At 36.7% G+C, this 19,253-nt stretch overlaps 1 protein-coding gene and 1 pseudogene across 1 annotated transcript; both read right to left on the bottom strand.

The window, feature by feature from the left end:
* Positions 1-3,783: 3,783 nt before the first annotated feature.
* Positions 3,784-5,565, bottom strand: LOC103400893 ((+)-neomenthol dehydrogenase-like; annotated as a pseudogene).
* A 5,779-nt stretch (positions 5,566-11,344) lies between these two features.
* On the bottom strand, positions 11,345-18,072 carry LOC103426311 (NAD-dependent malic enzyme 59 kDa isoform, mitochondrial). Its single transcript, XM_008364400.4, has 19 exons — positions 17,659-18,072; positions 17,158-17,254; positions 16,884-17,002; positions 16,629-16,796; positions 16,199-16,327; positions 16,005-16,065; positions 15,509-15,612; positions 15,343-15,426; positions 15,123-15,229; positions 14,905-15,007; positions 14,535-14,642; positions 14,316-14,381; positions 13,614-13,686; positions 13,436-13,522; positions 13,281-13,335; positions 13,124-13,195; positions 12,438-12,500; positions 12,224-12,338; positions 11,345-11,744 (listed from the first exon to the last, which is right to left on the bottom strand). The coding sequence occupies exons 1-19, from the start codon at positions 17,794-17,796 to the stop codon at positions 11,673-11,675; spliced, it is 1,821 nt and encodes a 606-aa protein (XP_008362622.2). The 5' UTR covers positions 17,797-18,072; the 3' UTR covers positions 11,345-11,672.
* Positions 18,073-19,253: the final 1,181 nt, after the last annotated feature.

The following is a 19,253-nucleotide window of genomic DNA, read 5'->3' as shown; positions in this document are numbered from 1 at the left end:
GAACCTAACCAACCCAACTTGTTGGGCCATGGAACTGGCCTAATTGGCTAGCCATTAACCTAAAAGCCCAACCCATTAGCCCAAAAGCCAACCCATTAAACATGAGACCCAAACTAGGCCTTTGGACCGTGCAATTCGGGCCTTTGGCCCAATGAACCTCAGGCCTAAACCCTAGGGAGCCCAAACCTAACTCGGGCCCAAACCTTAGGGAGCCCAAACCTAACTCAGGCCCAAACCCAAATAGAACCGGCCCAACTTTGAACCCAGGCCGCGCATGAGTGGCCCGTGGGCCTACGCATGGGAGTGTATAAAGGGTCGCATGTGCCGGTGCATGGAGCACACGTGCCTCTGCCGGAAGTACTGTGCTTCACCGCCGTCCACGGCTACGATCACGACGTCGCCGACGACTTTTCTAGCCAACTTTCCAGCGACCTATTCTCAGCGCTTAGCCGTCGAGGTCGCCATCTTGCGGCGGCGCGTGGGAGTACCTGAGGTCCCCTCTTATGTTTTTTGATGTCCTGAATCCATTTATGACGTTCGTTTTTTGAAATTCAATCATTATGGTAGCATTTTATTAATTGGACCCTGTATGTGCTTATGTGCGATTATTAAAGGCGTTTACGTCCCTCCTAGTTCACACTGCTCTTCGATGACAGAGTATCTGTGAGTGGACCCTTCTAAAATGCATATTTTATTATTAGAAATGCATACATGAAAATCATGATTTAATGGTTACGTTTTATGAAACGTTTTACAAGTAAACTAGATTTACACTTTATGAGATATCATGCTTTACTAAGAATATTTTGGAATACCATACTTTATCGATTTTTGCGTTCTTTGTAGTATATATGATTGATGACCATATATTATGAAGATATTTTAAGATATGATGTTTGAGCTACTGAGCTCCTTGAGATGTATGTACTTATGTTGGAAAGATTATATTCAATGTTTTTGTGCTTATCTAGTGGTCACTATTCTGCCTACGGGCGATGATACTTATATTGGCTTTGGCTAGGTGATGTAGCGGCCTACGGGTCGGAAGATATTTATTTTGGCTTCGGCCAAGTGATGTAGTGGCCTATAGGTCGAAAGATATTCATATATTTGGCTTCAGTCGGGTGATGTAGTGGCTTCAGTCGATTATGATACCACTATTTAGCACATTATATACGATATATGTTTTATGAAAGGTTTTATGACATGCTAGGCTTTTCGGAAAACCTATTACTTATTATGTTATATGAGTTTTCATAAACTTTGGGGTTAGTACATTGTTGAATAACTATGTTAGTACTACTTATATATCAACTTGGTATACTCATGTTTGTTTTGCGCCCCTTCAAGACTTATGAATGAGGCATACGATCTGAGCTACGAGGCATTCCCCTACCAGTGATATCGTGCCATCATCTCTGCTTTTGACATCACTTGTAATAGCACTTTCTGTCACACCTTCCGCTTGTATTCTGAATTAGATGTATGCTCTGAACATGTCATGCATTATCACTATCTTTTCACTCACGATTGAATATTATATTGCATAGTTCGTGCAAAATTTAAATGCATGTTTCACATGTTCTCGGCATATGCATTCATTAAATGGCTTGCATCACCCTCGGGTGTCGGCCAGCACGTGACCATCTCGCTGTCCCCCGGACATCGGATTGGGGCGTGTCAGATGTCCTACCAAAGCAATAGCAAACAAGACTACTTTTGAAGCTCACAATGGGAGGAAACTAGGTGTGAAACACCTAAGAATATTTGGATCGATTTGTTAATCACATGTTTCACACACTTTAGACAAAAGCTGGATAAAGTTGCTAACAAATGCATTTTTGTTTTATGGTAGCTGTGAAAAAGACTACAGGGGCCATAACTTGAAAACAAAAGAAATTGTGATTTTAAGGAGTGATCTTTAATGAAAGGTCCATTTGGAATTGGGAAATAGGTGTAGAAACACAAATCACTAAGGTAGAAAATGAGCTTGCTTCAATACAGAGTTGGCCAGCCTCATGTTTGCTACTTGTATTGACTTAGATGAGACGACTTCATCAACTGTCTCATGTTTGCTACTTGAGTATTTTACACACGTAAGGGAAAGTGTTGTAGTAAGAATACTGGCAAGTGTGTGATTGTGTAATCTTATGTAGATTATGATTAGGAATCCTATGAGATATTGTATCCTTTCCTATTGAATTTTGTAGGGTAAATTACACAAAACTACCTCAACTATAGGTCGAATCACAATCTCATACCTCATGTTTTAAAAAATACAATGGCATACCTCATTTTACGAATTTGTTGCAATGTTAGACCTCCGTCAGTTTGTCTGTTAATTTTTCTGTTAAATGCTGACGTGGCTTGGAGTGGGACCCACTCTCTTCCTCACTTGGATAAAAATATTAATTAAATATTAATAAATTTAAATATATATTATTTAAATATTTTTATAAAAAATGTGGGACCCACCCCTATAATTCTCTCTCTTCTCCCCCTTTCGTCTGATATGTTCCAATGTCCTCATCCATCTGCACCTCCCTCCCATGGAACTCCTCCCCCTCCTCGTCCTCCTCCACCAAATTCCAACCGCTGAACCCACCCCTTATAAACCCATCACCCTCATCCATCTTCCCCAATCCAAAACCTCAAATCCCTTCGCGCTGGCACCAAGATCCTGACTTTACTCTTCGAACACTCCTTCTCTGTCACCAAGCCACCCTTTGGCGTCCCAATTTCGCTCAACAATAGCAAGATAACTTTCGGGTCGCCCATTTCGGACGATGGCTTCCTCATCATTCGGAATCGAGAACAACCTCAATTTTTATCCCCTCATCATCATTGAGTCACCCACTTTGACCGTCCCCAAGTCCAATGGAGCCGCTTGCAAAAAAAAAAAAATTGGGATTTTTTTGGTCCAAAATTTATTCTTTTTTTATTTATTCTTTTTTATTTTTTGGGGGAGAGAGAAGGAGAATGGTGAAATTCGGAGGATGAAGGTGGATTTTTTCTAGAGAAAGAGGAGAGTGGTGAATTTTTTTTCTCTGGTCCGATTTAAATTTCGGGGAAAGATGAAATGGATTAGTGAAATTTGGAGAATGAAAGTGAAGAATGGAGGAATAAAGAATCGTAGGAAATTGGATGTGAGGGAGAAAGAGGAGAGAGAGAGAGAGAATGTGAGAGAGACATATTAGATGTGAGGGGAGAGAGAAATGGTGGGTCCCACATGTTTTTACAAAAATATTTCTATAATTTTATCTTTAATTTATTAATATTTTTATCCATTTGGACGAGGGAGTAGATCTCATCTCAAGCCACGTTAGCATTTAACAGAAAAATTGACAGATAAATTGACAGAGGTTTGACATTGCAACAAATTCGTAAGATGAAGTATGACCAAAATAAGCCGCAACAATTAATATATTATAAGCAAATAGGATTGACAACAATATAAAAGTACCGATAAACCATGTCAAAGAAATCATATTAATATACCATAATCGGTAATAAACATACCGACCAACAAGGTGAAATGCTAACTGGAAATCGTACTAGTATTTTGGTGCGTTATGAAATGCTAATTAGGGTATGTACTAGTATTATGGTACGTATCAAATGTTAAAATTTGATATGAACCATTATTTTGGTACATAAACACATTCAAAATATACACATACATATTTCATGTCAAAAAAATAAGATTTCAAAACGTACCAATGACTGACAGATATCGGATACAAAGAAACAACATCCTGCAGACTTTAAATGAGAATTCTGTAATTCAATATTGCACGACTGATCGAATATAGATTCAATGTAGAAAAAACATTATAAAGTACTTAGTTACAGAAAGAAAGAATGTTCCGAATATATTCAAGGTACTGCCCAAATAAAGCACATACATTGGCAACATTTGCATATATAATACAGATCATCTTCAATCAAAAACCTGTTACTTCAGACTCAACAAAGAAGAAGCCAGAAGGACCATCATTGGGCAGAAATGCTAACTTCAGAACCTTTGCAGCACCTTCTTCGACAGGCACGTTACCAGCATTGAAGTTCAGATCTGTTTTGATAAATCCGGGGCAGAGACAATTGATGCGAAAATCGGGGTACTTCTTCGCTAGAACCCGCGTATATGCGTTCACTGCTGCTTTTGAGAGTATATAGCCGGGCGTAAAAGCTGGCCAGCCTTTGCTTTCAATTGAGCCCTCCTTGAAGTCTTTTAGAAACTGAGTCAACATTCGCTCCTGTTAGGTTAACTAAAAACTCCTTTAGCCCAGTCACTAGGTATATAGTTTAACTTGCCCCAGGAAGATGAAACGTTAACCATTCTCGGTGAATCAGATAATTGGAGGAGTGGAATAAGCGCTTCAGTTGTTCGTTTAGCACCATAATAGTTTGTGTGCACGCATTCTTCTGCTAACTCATAATTTTGAGTCATAATTTTCTTCCAATCAGTTCCTTCCTGCATCAGACACCCACCCCAAACAAAAAATTTGTTAATTACAGGTTCACATGCACATCAGTCATGAGGCATCAAACTATCACAGTGAAAATATCGTTCCGAATGACATTACACAGATCATTTTCCTTTAAAAGGCTAGTAAGTTATCCAATTTAATTCAATAGTAGGCACCGAAAGTGGCCTTGTGAGAAAAATTATGTCAAAGACTTACCGGAATAACAGAAGCTGTTGCAGCTTTATAAGCATCGGTATCTACTATGGTGGCTCCCATAATCCCTGCATTGTTCACCTGTGCAGAGCCCAACTCTTTCAATATTTCCTTTTTCAGTCACACAAGCAATTAAAAAGTAAGAAATTATAGAAAATGCAAATAAAAAGGTAAGTTTGGTAGATCCTTTGGGGTTCTTAAGTAACCACAAAACCATATGCCCTTCAAAGCGCCCAAAGGTGTGCTACTTTGTCAAACCCTTAGGGGGCGTTTGTTTTCCCTCACTAAGTGTCACTGGACTGGTTAGGATTAACAGTGAGTGAAATCCCATGTTTGTTAGCAGTGGGGACAGTGTTTAATGAGACTAAAGGGACTCGCCTAGACTAAACGCCTCACTAGGCGGTCTTAGCGAGGCCCCCCAAAATTGGGCGGATTGCTAAGACCAGCTCTCCTTCACCCCTTTCCGCTTCACTCTTCGTCAGTTCTTTGCTTTCCCCCTCCCGACTGCTATTTTTCTCCCATAAGACTCCTCTTCCAGCGAAGCCACCATGGATCTGTGGTCAGAAAATCTTTCTCTGAGAAACCCATTTCGTGGATTTCTGCAGCCTTTCCCTTTTCAATACCATATCCAACTCCCAAAATTTCAACTAAGAAAACTAGAAAACCCAAAAAATCAAAGACCCAGAAAACCCAAAAAAGTCAAAAACCCAGAAAACTCAAAAACCGAAAGCAGATTCAACCCCATCTCTCACCTTTGATTTTAAGATTTGCAAGGGATTTTGTGAGAGGAATAGAAGAGGAAGAGAGAGATTTGCAGTGACGAGGAAGAGAGAGATTTGCAAAATATCTGGTTCTCTTCTTAAAGCCTCTGCAAGCTTTTGGATGAAACATTAATTAGGTTTCTAAAAGTTGAATAGCTACAAAATAATATTTTATAACCATAATATTTGTTTGTTTTTCGTTTTGAAGGCAAAAGTAAATTAAAAAATGATAAAAAACTAACTTGGATTCAAAAAATAATTTAGTCCATAATTTAGTCTGACACTGCATCAAACGTTTCACTAAGCTAATCCATCTTAGTCTAGTCTAAGTCAGTCCAACTTAATCCCTGAAGCTAGTCTAGTCCGAGACAATCCAGTGCAACAAACGCACCCTTAAAGTCCAGCCACTTAGACTATCTGCAACCTTTGGATTAAAACCTAAAATTTTTAACCCAAAAAATTTAGGTTTTAGCCCAAAAACAGTTTTTCTGCTTCAACCCTTCTGACCTAAATTTTTTAGCCTAAGATTATTAAAGAATAAATTTAGGCTAATTTTTTCTTTTAAAGTAATTTTTTTAAAAAAAAATTATGTACACTATCATAATTTAATTTTATAAACATTTTTACCTAAAAATTTTTAAATTCCGATAAATATTGAAAAATCATTAAATTTGGGTGAATTTTGAGTTAAATAATTTTTTGAATTATTTTAGCCGTTGGATTTAAATTTGGGCCATTATATTTTTTTTTTTTACTGTTAGATTTGATTATATTCGATCTTAACCGTTGAATTCAATAAATCCTGGAAGACATGCATATGTAGGTGGGTCCCGCTGGTGGTGCCCATACCATTTTTTGGGCTAAATCTTGGGAGGAATTTAACTTTTGTTTGACTTTTAACCCATACATTTAGCATGGATTGAGTTGAGTTTGGAAATGAAATAAAACCTAAAAAATAGAATTTAGCACAGAATTGAATTTGGTCTTATCTTTCTCGGGTATGACTAATATATTTTATCAACGAATTCCTAGATAGGTTTGACTTCTTTCGACTTCTCTAGGTATGATGACACACCAAAAGGCTTGAGTAGACGGAAAATCTTGTAAATTGCACTGAGGATCGTGTCATATATTGTCTATGATAGTTATACGAAGATTCTTATGTTCTAAAAAATAAAATAAAACCCAAGGATTTCTCTCGTCTTCATCCATGTGTGAAACCGGTTAGTCAAAAAGCAAACTGAATCTACTTTTTAGTCCAAATACCATTTGGGCTTTTATATTTTCACTTTCAAATGCCATTTTTCTGTGGTTCACATTTTCTCTCCTCTAACGAAACCAATTTCAATTCAATGACATAAATTTTATTTGAACAATATTCTAACTTAGAGGTGCAGATTGACAAAATATAAAAATAAAATAGATGTGTTGAGAGCAAGGAAGAAAATATCGGTAATATCGGAAATATCGGTAGTCCGAAAACACGGAAATATCGGGATAATATCGATATCGATAAAAATTACATGGAAACCACGGAAATTGTAAGAAAAACGTGGAAATTTTTAATGAAACTTTGCAGGATGTTTATTTAGTCAATTATCTATTAGTTTATCACAAAAAATTGGAAGGAAATGCATTGCATGATGGATTTAACTGATTTAAGTTGATTATATAGCGAGCTGGCAAACATTGTGAGTGTAGAAAATATGTAGTAATTAATGAAAGAAATTTAAACACATCATAATCATTTATATATAATTAATTAGTACAATATTGGGAGGTTTTATTTAGGATATTAAAAAAAAAGGAATTGAATAAAATGATGAAGAATAATGTGCCGAATTTGACACTTTAAATTTCTTACACATAAGCATGCGTCTAGGCGTTGAAGTTCCAAATTATAGTATATCAATTAACGATTGAAAATCAATACGTTGAATAAGACTGAACTTTAATTTGGATGCCGATTATGTTTTTTCAAGTTTATATAAAGTAAAAGAATTGAATTTTGGAAGCCAGGAGTGTGTCAATTGCTTTATAATTTGTCCGAATACATATATCAGGTTGCTACTCAACGTAATTTGAAAGTATATCTAGTGCAAGGACTTGTCTTTTTTTTGTTGATAAGCAAAGGGTTTGTAGCTTTTTTTGCTAAGCAGTAGAACATATTATGTTTGTTTAATCTTTAGCATTTGATGGTTGTCCACAAATATAGGATAGAAGGCCCCAAATTAGATCTGGGTCTTACCTAGTTGGAGTCACAAGTTCACATGTACCAGCCCTTGAGGCAAAACGTTTTGGTTTTCCAGCCAAACCACGGCGAGTTGGCCGGCGTGCAAGGTATCAATCTCTTCGTCTCGTCGAGTAGTACAACTTTCCTTTTTGTTTCACTCAATTTCGTTGAGTATTGAAAAAGTTATACTCATTTGAATCTTACCCAGTTTCCGACGACCTCAATGGCTTTCGAGGCATTTTCCGGCCAAACCACGACGAGTAAGACGTCGTGTGAGGTACCATTATCTTTGTCTCTTCAAGGGCTACAACTTTCGTTTTTGTCTTGCTTGATTTTGTTGAGTTTTGACAAAGTTATGGCCGTTTAAAATGGGTGTGGATTTCCGGCTGAAATTCTGATTTTCTCTCCCATTGGGTCGAGTCCCATATCGCCCACGTGAGGGCAATGAGCAAGCAAGAAGGCCTATAAAAGCCACATTCCCAAGCTGAGAAAAGCATGTCTTGCACGGCCTTTGGGCTATGATCAAGTGCAGTATGTGTTGAGACTTCTCAGCATTTTTAAGTATTTTGTGGTATTATCTCGCGATATTATCAATAATTTCGATAATATCGTGATATTATCTCGAAAACCATTTGGATATTGAAAAAAAAATCGGTTCCCCTAAAAACCGATAATATCGGCGATATATCGCCGATATTATCGGCATTTTGTACCATGGATTCAATTAAATGTTCATGAAATATTATTTTCTCTATTTTAAATACATTCAAAACATCTTAAGAGGCGTGTAATGCCGGTTATAAAAAAAGTATTTTACACGCGGATAATAATGTGATTCGCTGGTTATAAAAAAGATATTTCCCACGCGGATAATAATGTGATTAAATTAGTTGTCAAATGATTGTTTTTTTTAACAAACGATATTTGATCTAAGATTATTCATTTACTTCAAATATTTGACTTTATTTTTGTCAATTTACGTATATAAATACATTTAAAACGTGTAAATCATGCGTAATAACCGTGATTCAAAAAATTCCTTCTACACACGCTTGAGCGCGTGCATGAAGGCTAATAGAAAGGAAATAATTCGAGGTGACACAAATACCCACGTTATCTTTATAATTTTGTGGTGGCATAACTCAAGTCAATCTAGAACAGAAAATTTGCTTAAATAGAAATTTTTTAATATGGAGGTGTTCAATTTAATGCCTAGCTAGTACATGGAAAAGGATCATCGTCGGATTCTTTTCCTAAGGATCCTTGCCGGATTCTTTTCATAGGAATTTTAAGAATTATGTGATTATGATCGTTCATCGTATATCGTGCGATCACAATGTAACAACAAGAAATCCCGAGATTGATATGTCTCATAAACAAGACGTGACATAACAAGTACCGAGACCCTCACCAAAACCCTCGCTAGACAGCGAGGTTACCAAATCGCAAAAGCGGCACAAATCAATTGCCGAAGCAACATAGACAAGTCATAAAAAATTAGACTAACAAACAAAAGAACGAGATGACGTGTCCACAATGCAGATGCAGTTGCAAGTTGGCAGTAGGCATGGGTGGCATAGGCAGAGGCACGTGCAAAAATGTTGGGAGGTCTGCGAGGCCAGCTGTAGCCGGCAGACCCTCCAAAAATAGTTAGAATAGAAGAAAGCAATCAACAATTTTCTTCTAATTTTATCAAAAAGTACAAGTCAAAACTCACACATTATAAATGAAGCCTCAAACTGTTACCTCAGTCTCAGACATCATCCCTCATCGATTTATCATCAAATGGCAGAAGCAACAAAAAGGTGGCCACTTAATTCCGCAACAAAAAGGTGGCCACATAATATGTACAGTAACAATGTCTCCTTTGCTATTTTTCCAATCAGCTGTTATTGGCGCAAAAAAAAAAAAAAAAAAAAATCATGCACTTTAAATTTAAAAATTTAACAAAAAATTTGTATACCAAGGAGTGTAACATCACATTTTTTAGAATGTCAATAACAACACTATTTGTATATTATCGTTTATTATAATTTTTCTTACATTGGAGGAAATTATGGACCTATTATAACTCTAACTCATTGTCGTACCCTCTTTCATCATCTGGGTGGCTCAACTCAAACATTACCCTATGTTTGGATAAAAGTTTCATACAAATGAGGCTAAACTTGTTAGCAATGTATTGCAAAAATCACATTGAGGGTCTTGAATGTCACATTCCTTTTGTTTGGTGTATTTGTAGATCATTTTCAGTGTTTACGTCGTAGTTTTTTTAGCACTTCAGTAATTCATTGGTTAGTAGTATTCTTACAATGTAATTTTAACAAATGAGTCTAAAATTCTTTGGCATTTGAAGTACTTTCAAATGGTAATTGTAATTTGAGTAAGGTTCTAAAAGATACTAGAAGCTAGTCGAGTGGTAGGTTAGGGTCTAGCGCCTAGGCGGCTATGCGGGGCCTAGGTAGACTAGATTTAGTAATTTTATTATACACCGTAGAAATATGTGCCTACTAAAGGATACTAGAAGCTAGTCGAGTGGTGAGTTAGGGTTTAGCGCCTAGGCGGCTATGCAGGGTCTAGGCAGACTAGGAAGATTTAGTAATTTTATTATACATCGTAGAAATATGTGCCTACTTATACTTATAAGACTACTTAGTTGTATTGGTATATATAAATTGCAAAATAAAATGTTATATAGATTAAAGTATTATAACATATTGAAAATATGGGGAACAAGCGTGTAATGAAAGTTCATCCAAGTATTCAATAAGTCTTTTAATTTATTGAGCAAAAATAAAATCCAAAATGAAAGTTATCAATTTTCTTTTTAAGTAAGAGTTGCAGCCTAAGCGAGCACCTATGCTAGTCTAGGGGGCTAAGCGAGCACCTGTGCTAGTCTAGGGGGCTAAGCGAGCACCTGGGCAGGCTAGGTGAACACCTAAAAAGGTCTATGTGTCATTTTTTAATTTTCAAATGCCTAGAGATTAATAGGAATTGTAACTAGCCGTCTAACTTACCATCAATTTATATCATCTCTCAAATAGATGTATGACTCACTAACACATGTGAGTCCCTTAGCGAGATGGTACAAATAAATGATAATAATAACATTTTTGTTGTAATTTTGCATAAAGATAAAGTTGCAAGTTAGTCGCTTTGGTGGTGGGTGGAAGATGGACCTTCATCTGAACTTCCACATGAAAATGAACCTTAAAATTTTTATAAAACTTTACATTTTTCTTACCATTGAATGTGATTAAAAATCAACGACTAGATTTTTTTTTTTTTTAAAAAAAAACATGTATTTTTGAGTGGAACGTACCATTACAGTCCGTTCCATTTAAGGTCAATGAAATTAAAGGACCAGAATAAAATCCCTACCACCTACTATTCTATGAGAATCTTCAACCACTCGAGAGAAAAAAGATGTTTGAACATTAAATTGACGTAACATGTCAAAGATGTTTCATAGAATATTCAACCACTCGAGAAAATAAGGAGTAGGATTCTCCTTTTTTCTTCTTCCTCCTCTTTTCTCCTATTCTATTTGAATGATCACAGTTAAGTCACGTCAACATATTAGATTAATTTTATATAGAAAGAGAATGACAAAATAAAAAATGTGAGAGGAAAAGAAAGAAGGATATGGAAAGAGGAGGAAAAAAAAATTTAGTCCAGAAAATAAAAAATGTTTTAACATCAAATTGAAGTAACATGTCGAAAGATGTTTGGAAACAAAGACCACTAATAATTTTGATCACATAAATCAGTGCGTTGTTCAAACAAATGGGTTTCTAATTGCTACTTTCTTATCAATTTAGAAAAGGGCGGGCCTTATTTCTGTTCCCTTCAATGTCCTCTAATTCTCCGAGCTTGTAATAATTTATAAAGACAGGCCAAGAAATAAGTTGCTTGACTGCAGAACTATTGATGCCTGAGCTGCAAAAAATATAGCATCTGACCGCACTGTATCGGGCGCGGTACAGCACCAAAGCCTCATTTTTCATGAACTAGAGGGCTGTAAACCGGGAACCACATACTGCGAGTCACATACTCCACAATCTCCTCCTACGTGGAATAGATAAAAACAAAAGATTCAAGAGACTTTAGAACTTGAATTCGAAATTAGCATTGGTACTAACAAAAGCTTGTATGAATATGTACTAGCCATTCAATTATCCATATAGATTGACAGCTCCCTAGTTCTATGATTCCGATAATTCCTTTGACTTCAACAGAGAAATTTTAATTTTTTTAAGGTTGTGAGCAGTGACTTGACGGAGATGGTTCAAATAAAGATATACTGAAGGCAATGAGGGTTTAGGACCCTACATGCTAAGGTACTCGGTTATGGTTGTTCTATTAGATGCTTATTAGAGTAGCATTATCCGAATGTGTGTTTCCCCCTAAAACGGTGTCCTCCTTTCTCTATGCTAAAGTAGTGCAACATTTTCGAGTTTGCTTTCTAAATCTAAACTCACTTTCCATTGTGCAACTTTTTGTATAAGGTCTTTTGAATTTGTAAAAGATAGTAGATACGTTCTTACTTTGCACATGTTCATGAGCTCTTTGGGCCCGACTTCACAGTGTCCCTCTGCAAGTTCTTCTGCAACAGCTGCCTGGAGGACAGCAGCTCCAACCTCCACAGTTATATCCCGGATACTGCACCATATACAACAGGAATAGTCAGACAAATTTCCAATCCTGTTTGGTATGCTAGACTAATAAAATGAAATGCGCAAGGAAGGTGAGAAATATTACCAATCAATAGATGGGTACAAGATGCCCTTCTGGATATCTTCATCTGTTATGTATGAAGCGAGGCTGGATAGAATCATTGTGTCAGAAACTAATTGGAAAATTGAGCTTGAATGAAGTTCATTGCAAAATTGAGCTCAAATGATGTTCTCATTTAACATTTCTTATTGCAGTGACAATAAATTTGTAATGTGAGGTATCATATTACTATTATTTCATGACGCGGTAAAAATGAGTTTCCTCAATGCATGCAAATTAACAAGATAAGGAATAAAACATTACAAGCCACCCCCAAATTGACAGACCTTCCCACGTTACAGCCTATGGGAATTAATTAGGTGCAACATGTAATGAGATGGCAAAAGTCATATAACCAAAATCGTATGTATACGATATATACTGCCTGTGAAAGTTCCATATCACTTGGCTAGTAGAAAACTAATCCCATCCCAGCTGTTAGGGTGTAGAGAACTAAAGGCATTTTAATTGCTTTAACCGGTAAAGAATTACTCTGTCTTAAAGAATGTAACAAGAACACATAAACAAATCTTCAAAACCACTGTTTTATGTGATCTTGGACTCAGTCAGATAGGACATTGTAAACATGGAAGAAAAGAGAGTGCAGAAGCTCCTTGTAACATGCCAACTGTAGGTTTGAGCAAGGAAATAACCAAGTTTTATGTGATTACCATTCAGAAGCTGCTTGTAACATGCCATCTGATATAATACGAGCTCCTGAGAGAAGTGCTCCTAAACCAATCCTGGATTGAAGGCAGCCAAAAAACCATATTAGTATTTTGAAGTATAAGCATAGTTAGTTCAAATCTTAAGATATAGGAAACTAACCCTGGAAAAAGGTACATGTTATTTGCTTGATTTACATGGCCTACTTTTCCATTGCCTGCCAACATAATTAGAACAGTTAAAGGTCAAACTACTCAGGTAGAAAAAAAACTTCAGAAGTTGCGGTACCATAAAGACATTGTTAACAAGGAAAATACCAAGATCAACATTATCAAAAGGGCTTCCACTTCCAAAGACTATGTTTTCACCAGCATGCTTAAAAGCATCTTCAGCAGTGCATTCAGCTGTTCCAATGTTAAAGGGAAAAAAGAGTCAGAGACAAATCTAGGTGCCATAAGGTAATTGTGTGGTTTGATGAGGCGCAGAGGAACAAACCGTTCATGGTTGGATTTGACATAGCAAAAATCGCAGGTTTAGCTGAATCAGATTCTCGCATCGCTTTAAGTACCTATATGAATACCAACCAACAACTATAAGAAACCATCTTAAAAGAAAAGGAAACACAATATTTTCTGTAAACAAATAGGGAAGAGCAATGAATTTTTCAAATGCTCTATAATATGAACCTAAATTATCAATGTATCTGAATCATGGTCAATGTATTAAAAGCGTGAGGCGTGGGCGAGACGTCCGAGGGATAGCCCGGGCAAGGCGTGAGGCTAAGCCTCACAGGACCTAAATTTTTTAATATATACATTGAGCGTACACATATTATATTTAAAAAAAGATAAACTGAGTTATCAAATCATAAATCATGTAATCTGAATCAGTAACACTGAAAATCAAAGTCTGATTTGGTTTGTCTCTCATGGATATTCTTATAAATCTATGGCATGTACATATACAGGCTTATCTCTCTTGGCAAATCTTATATTCATTCCAAAAGAATTGTTTAAACATTATGCGTGAATGCTAGTTGCTGACACAAAAACCCATATGGTTTACTAACAACATACCAATTAGCAAAAGGCCACACCAGACAAACAAACATTAACAGAATCAAATCATCTTCAGTAAAGTGATCTAGTTTAAGAGATGATTATAAATATAACCAAATGTTATTGAGAAAGTATCCACCTCATGATTGAAAACACCGCCAACACCAGACAAACCAAGAAGCACATGAGGCTTGACCTTCTTAACCTGCACGAAATTGAGTGCGAAACATTTGATGTTTATATTATGATATATAAATCGAGAGGATAACTAGTACTAAGCAAGGTGATTCGATTCTCTTATATTAAAATCATTCCACTTTCTGTGATAGATGGTACAGTCAAGTCCTTTGAGATTTACCACTTCAAGTAGACTAGCTCCCTCCCTAAGCCCATCAATTGCTCCTGGATCTTTAGCAAAAGGTGCAGCCATGGGGTCAATCTTATTCCTCTCTTTTGTAACTAGACCCTGCACCCAAACAACTTTTCTTAGTGATTCTTCAGATAAACTTAGAAACATACATCAAGGGCCAAAATAGTTTTGAGAACACAGCTGATTCCATGTCTCTTTTCCTTACACCAGGAGGGTAGCAATATCAATAAAGATGTGTGTAACTACAGTAAATAGTTGACAAAACCATAAGGTCGTTATAGAATTAATTTGCTGCACATGTATGTAATCCGTTTAACATAATGGTGGTGAATCTTAAAGAAAAAACATAAAGCCATACATCTTTATCAATCAGGAAAAAGTTATTTTTTGCAGCAGCTTCACCGTTCCCTGACATTCTTGCAACAGCCTGTACAGCCATGTTAAGAACACCAAGTCCCGCACTGAAAGGCAAAAAAGAGTGAATTAAAAGGATGAACAAAGTGCCAATAACATGCACAGGCAACCAGTGAATAGCCTATATATGAATTGTTCAGAGTGAATGAGCATGTAAAGTACCTGCCAGCTCCCACAACAACTATCTTTTGTTTAGCAAAGTCACTCAATGGTCGACCTTGCGCTCTTACAGCTCCTAGTAGTCCTGCAAGTGCAACACCGGCAGTTCCCTAAAATACATGGAAGCACAACTATCAGAGGTACTTATTTCAGTTTAGCAGAAATCTGTATTCCACTGCATATACCTTTCAAATCCATAAAAGACAGAAAGCCACACTATCACCTGTATATCATCATTGAACGTGCAAAACCTTCTACGATAGCGTTGCAGTGTTTCAAAAGCCCACTTCATTTGAAAATCCTCGAACTGATGAAAGTAAAAACAATCAAGTTAATATGGAAGGAGAAACCAAACTGATATAAAAGGTTAATGCATCTCAAAAGTAGACCTGCACAATGGCCTTGGGCCAACGTGTATGAACAGCTTCCATGAATTCATCAACAATTGATATGTACTCTTCTCCTTCCAACCTAGGTTGTCGAAGTCCTAAATCTATCAAATTAAAATCATGAGAAAAGGCATCCTCATGATGTAAACTGGAAAGTTTTGAAGCATTAAGTCCAGTCATTCAATGTAAAGATGGAAAAGAAGCCAAGAATAAATTCGAAAAGTTGTATAACATAATATAATTAACAGAAATTTATTAAAATTTAAATTTTTTTTATTAAACTGTAATATGTAGTCAAACTGCATATTTATTCTGATTCATATTTTGGTAGTATAACTTTTAATAGGGTAAAGTCATGCTCGAGAAAAAGACAGTAAACAGTCACTGTCATTACAACTTTTCCTTACAGGAACTAAAATGCTTTGTAAACACTGTGGCACTGTTGTGTTTGGTTGAGTATAATTAACAGAAAATTTTGAATTCATATATTACTTACAAAGACGGTCTTCAAGTAGCTTTTGATTGTTAGTACCAACATCTAGCATAACTGGTAGTATCTGTCATAGAGGTACATAGGTTAAGCGACAGAAGATCTACCGGAATAATTTATTTTACCAACACAAGTGTAACATGAATATTAGTAGAAACATAAGATGTGGACTCCAAGAGAGAGAAAGAGAGAAAACATACTCTTTGTGGATTAATACCAGCTGCAGCAACATACATATCAAGTTTTCCTATCGGAATTCCAATTCCCTGAACTCCAAGGTCACCTAGGCCAAGAATACGACTGCCATCTGTGAGGACAATCATGTCTACCTGCAATATAGAGTGAAAATGAATACCAACTACAAACCGAAAGGACTAGAAACATAGGGAGTAGAACAGAAAGTTATTATTTTGGAGTCTACAAAATAAAAAATAATCCCAACAGAGAAGCCATCAAGATATGCTGCATTTTGACAAAAAGAGAGACAGAGTTTATGTGAGGGTGTTTTAAGTCCTCTATAAGAACAAGAAGATTAAGGATTAAGGATTAAGGAGTTAAAAATATAGATCAATAGAAGTTATCAGAATGGGGCTCAAAACCTGGAGAAAAATAAAAGCTGGTAGCATTTACCTGATGAGCTGGCCAGTTGTAGATCATAGACATCATCTCCCCTTTATCCTTTGCACTGAAGTACATTCCACGAGGGCGCCTAAATAACCCAGAATAATTTTGACATACTAATCCTACTGTAGGAGTGTAGATTATGGGAGCAAAATCTTGGATGTTGTCAATAAGGGCCTGGGAATGAGCGTCATCCAAAACCACATCAGAAGACGATAGATTACATAAAGTTGTTGATATGTACAAATTCAAAACCAAACTTACTCGGTAGTATAAGGTCTCGTTCCTGTCATGCAGTCTATTTAAAATCCTCCATTTAGCCAAGGCCACAACACCTTCTGGCTGGCCCTTAGTATTTTTCTCTAGTGACCGATAAGACTCCACTAAAAAGTTAAACCACACGAAAATGTCATTGCATAAACCCTCAATGCCAATGCTAAAAAAACAATCACAAAACATCTCCTTGCTAGGACATAAGTTTCATAGTCAAACAATGTACAAATATGTTCTACTTGGAGAAATTATGTAAGAAACTCACTGAAACGAGCATACTGCTGCTCGAACGATATGACACGAGGGGGAAGGAGACCGCGAAGTCCTAGTCGATCTCTTTCAGTCAACGGAAATCCAGTGTCCTGCTCTTGATGAAAACAAACATTCAGAACAGAGAATTAAACAAGTAAAAAACAAAAACAAAAACAAAAAATTCATCAAATTTTACAGTTCAAACAAATTCAGCAAATTTCAAGCACCATCCACTTCAAAAATTGAAAAAAAAAGTATCCTTTCGATCCATATAAGTTCTACATCACTATCCAGAACTAAAATTTCTTCGAACCGCGACGAAAAACTCCACCTTCACTTTATAAAATCATCACAATGTATGCTTAAAGATTCAAGATTCAAGAAAAGCAGTACAAATTCACTCCTTGTACAGTTCTATCGTTTACATCAACTAAAATTATTTCTTTTTAAAAAAAAATCAACTCAAATCACACTGCAGAAAACAAAAAAATAAAAAAGGGTGAATCGGACCAACCTTGTTGAACCATGGATCATGGAGAATATCGGCGCCGCGCTTGTGAACCATACAGGGGCCGGGAATCGCAGTCGAGAACGGCCTCGTCGACCGGTTGCTCAGCCGCCGCGACGCGGCGAATCGCGCTGCCCTCCACATTCTGCGAAACGACCAAAACCGACGCTTTCTTTCTACTGACTGTGACTTCGGATCAATTTATAGGATCGCAAATTTTAATTTACTTTTTGTAAATTTTTTTTCGATTTAATTGTTTTTTTCTTTCCTTTTTTGTCTGTGAAAAAAGAAGCAGTTGAAGCTCTTGAAAGAGGAGAATGTGAGCGCTGGACCGTGGCTGACCGGGATTTTCGGGCAGCGGGGAGAATACGCGGAAGCACGATTGTGAGTGGCCGCGGAAGAGGAGGGAAAGCTGCCCAGGTGGACCTGGGCAGCTAAGGGTATATATACGCGAATGTGGGGTAGGCATGCAAGTGGACGATTTTGACCAGTGGGAAAGGGGGAACTGGTTAACAGGTTCTGGCGCTTTTGGACCGCTGATCATTGGTGATTTCCATGTTTGGATTTTGCCACGTGGCTATTACATTTACCATTGAGTATCTGTGACAAAAGATATTCATCAATTTACCCATGAACTTGTAAACATTATCCAATTTCCCTCCTAAACTTTAATTTTGGATAATTTCTCCACTCAACTCTCATAATTAGTCAATTTGCATCTACGGTTAAATTTTTGAATTTGTCATCTATGCTTCTGTTATCTTATTCCTTTTCTCTGAACTTTCTCTTCTTCTTCCTTTTCTCCAAGGCGAGCTCGTGCTACGCTTAAGCCACTGGTTAAACCCTAAAACCGTACGTCCGGCCTCGGGGGACTGATTGAGTACGTTAAGGACCAAGGGAGTTGTTGGGGTGACCCCTCTTTCTCCCTCACCTTCGTCAAAAATTGAGGAGTGGATGGATCTCCAGAAGTGAAAGCAGATCTACGAGCTTAGATCCTTCCGGCTGTTTCTTTTGGTGTTCGCTGGGAAAATCATGCCGGTGGAACCAGCATGGGCTCGACTTGGAGAAAAGGAAGAAGAAGAGAAAGTTAAGAGAAAATGAAGAAGATAACGGAAGAATGGATGAAAAATTAAAAAATTTAACAGTAGGGTGTAAATTGACTAATTATGAGAGTTGAGGGGGAAATTGGCCAAATCTTACAAGTTTAAGGGGTAAATTGATGAATACCTCCTGTGACAATAGGATAGCATCTACGCCGCATGATGTTTTCACGTATGTTGATTGATATGAGTCTCACGATGAATTCTATAGTCATGATATAGTGCACGAGATTGGTAGCATAATTTGTATCAAAATGTTGGATGATGAAATAATTCAGAGTGTTTTAAGATTTGATCAATTATAGTGTTATATTTTATATCCTAAATTATCTCCTAAGTAAGTCTTTATTATGAAATAATACCTAGATTTTTTTATCTTGTGGATTTAGATTTTCTTGTTCAATTATGATTGATTTGTTTCTTTTTTTTTTTTCATAAGCACCTCCTTAGAAAGAAGAATTAAAAAAATTGTGTAAGATTATTAAAAATTTCTCAAATACT

This window comes from Malus domestica, chromosome 01 (genome assembly GCF_042453785.1).
Source record: "Malus domestica chromosome 01, GDT2T_hap1".
Lineage (NCBI taxonomy): Eukaryota > Viridiplantae > Streptophyta > Magnoliopsida > Rosales > Rosaceae > Malus > Malus domestica.
This window is presented reverse-complemented; position numbering and strand designations above follow the sequence as displayed.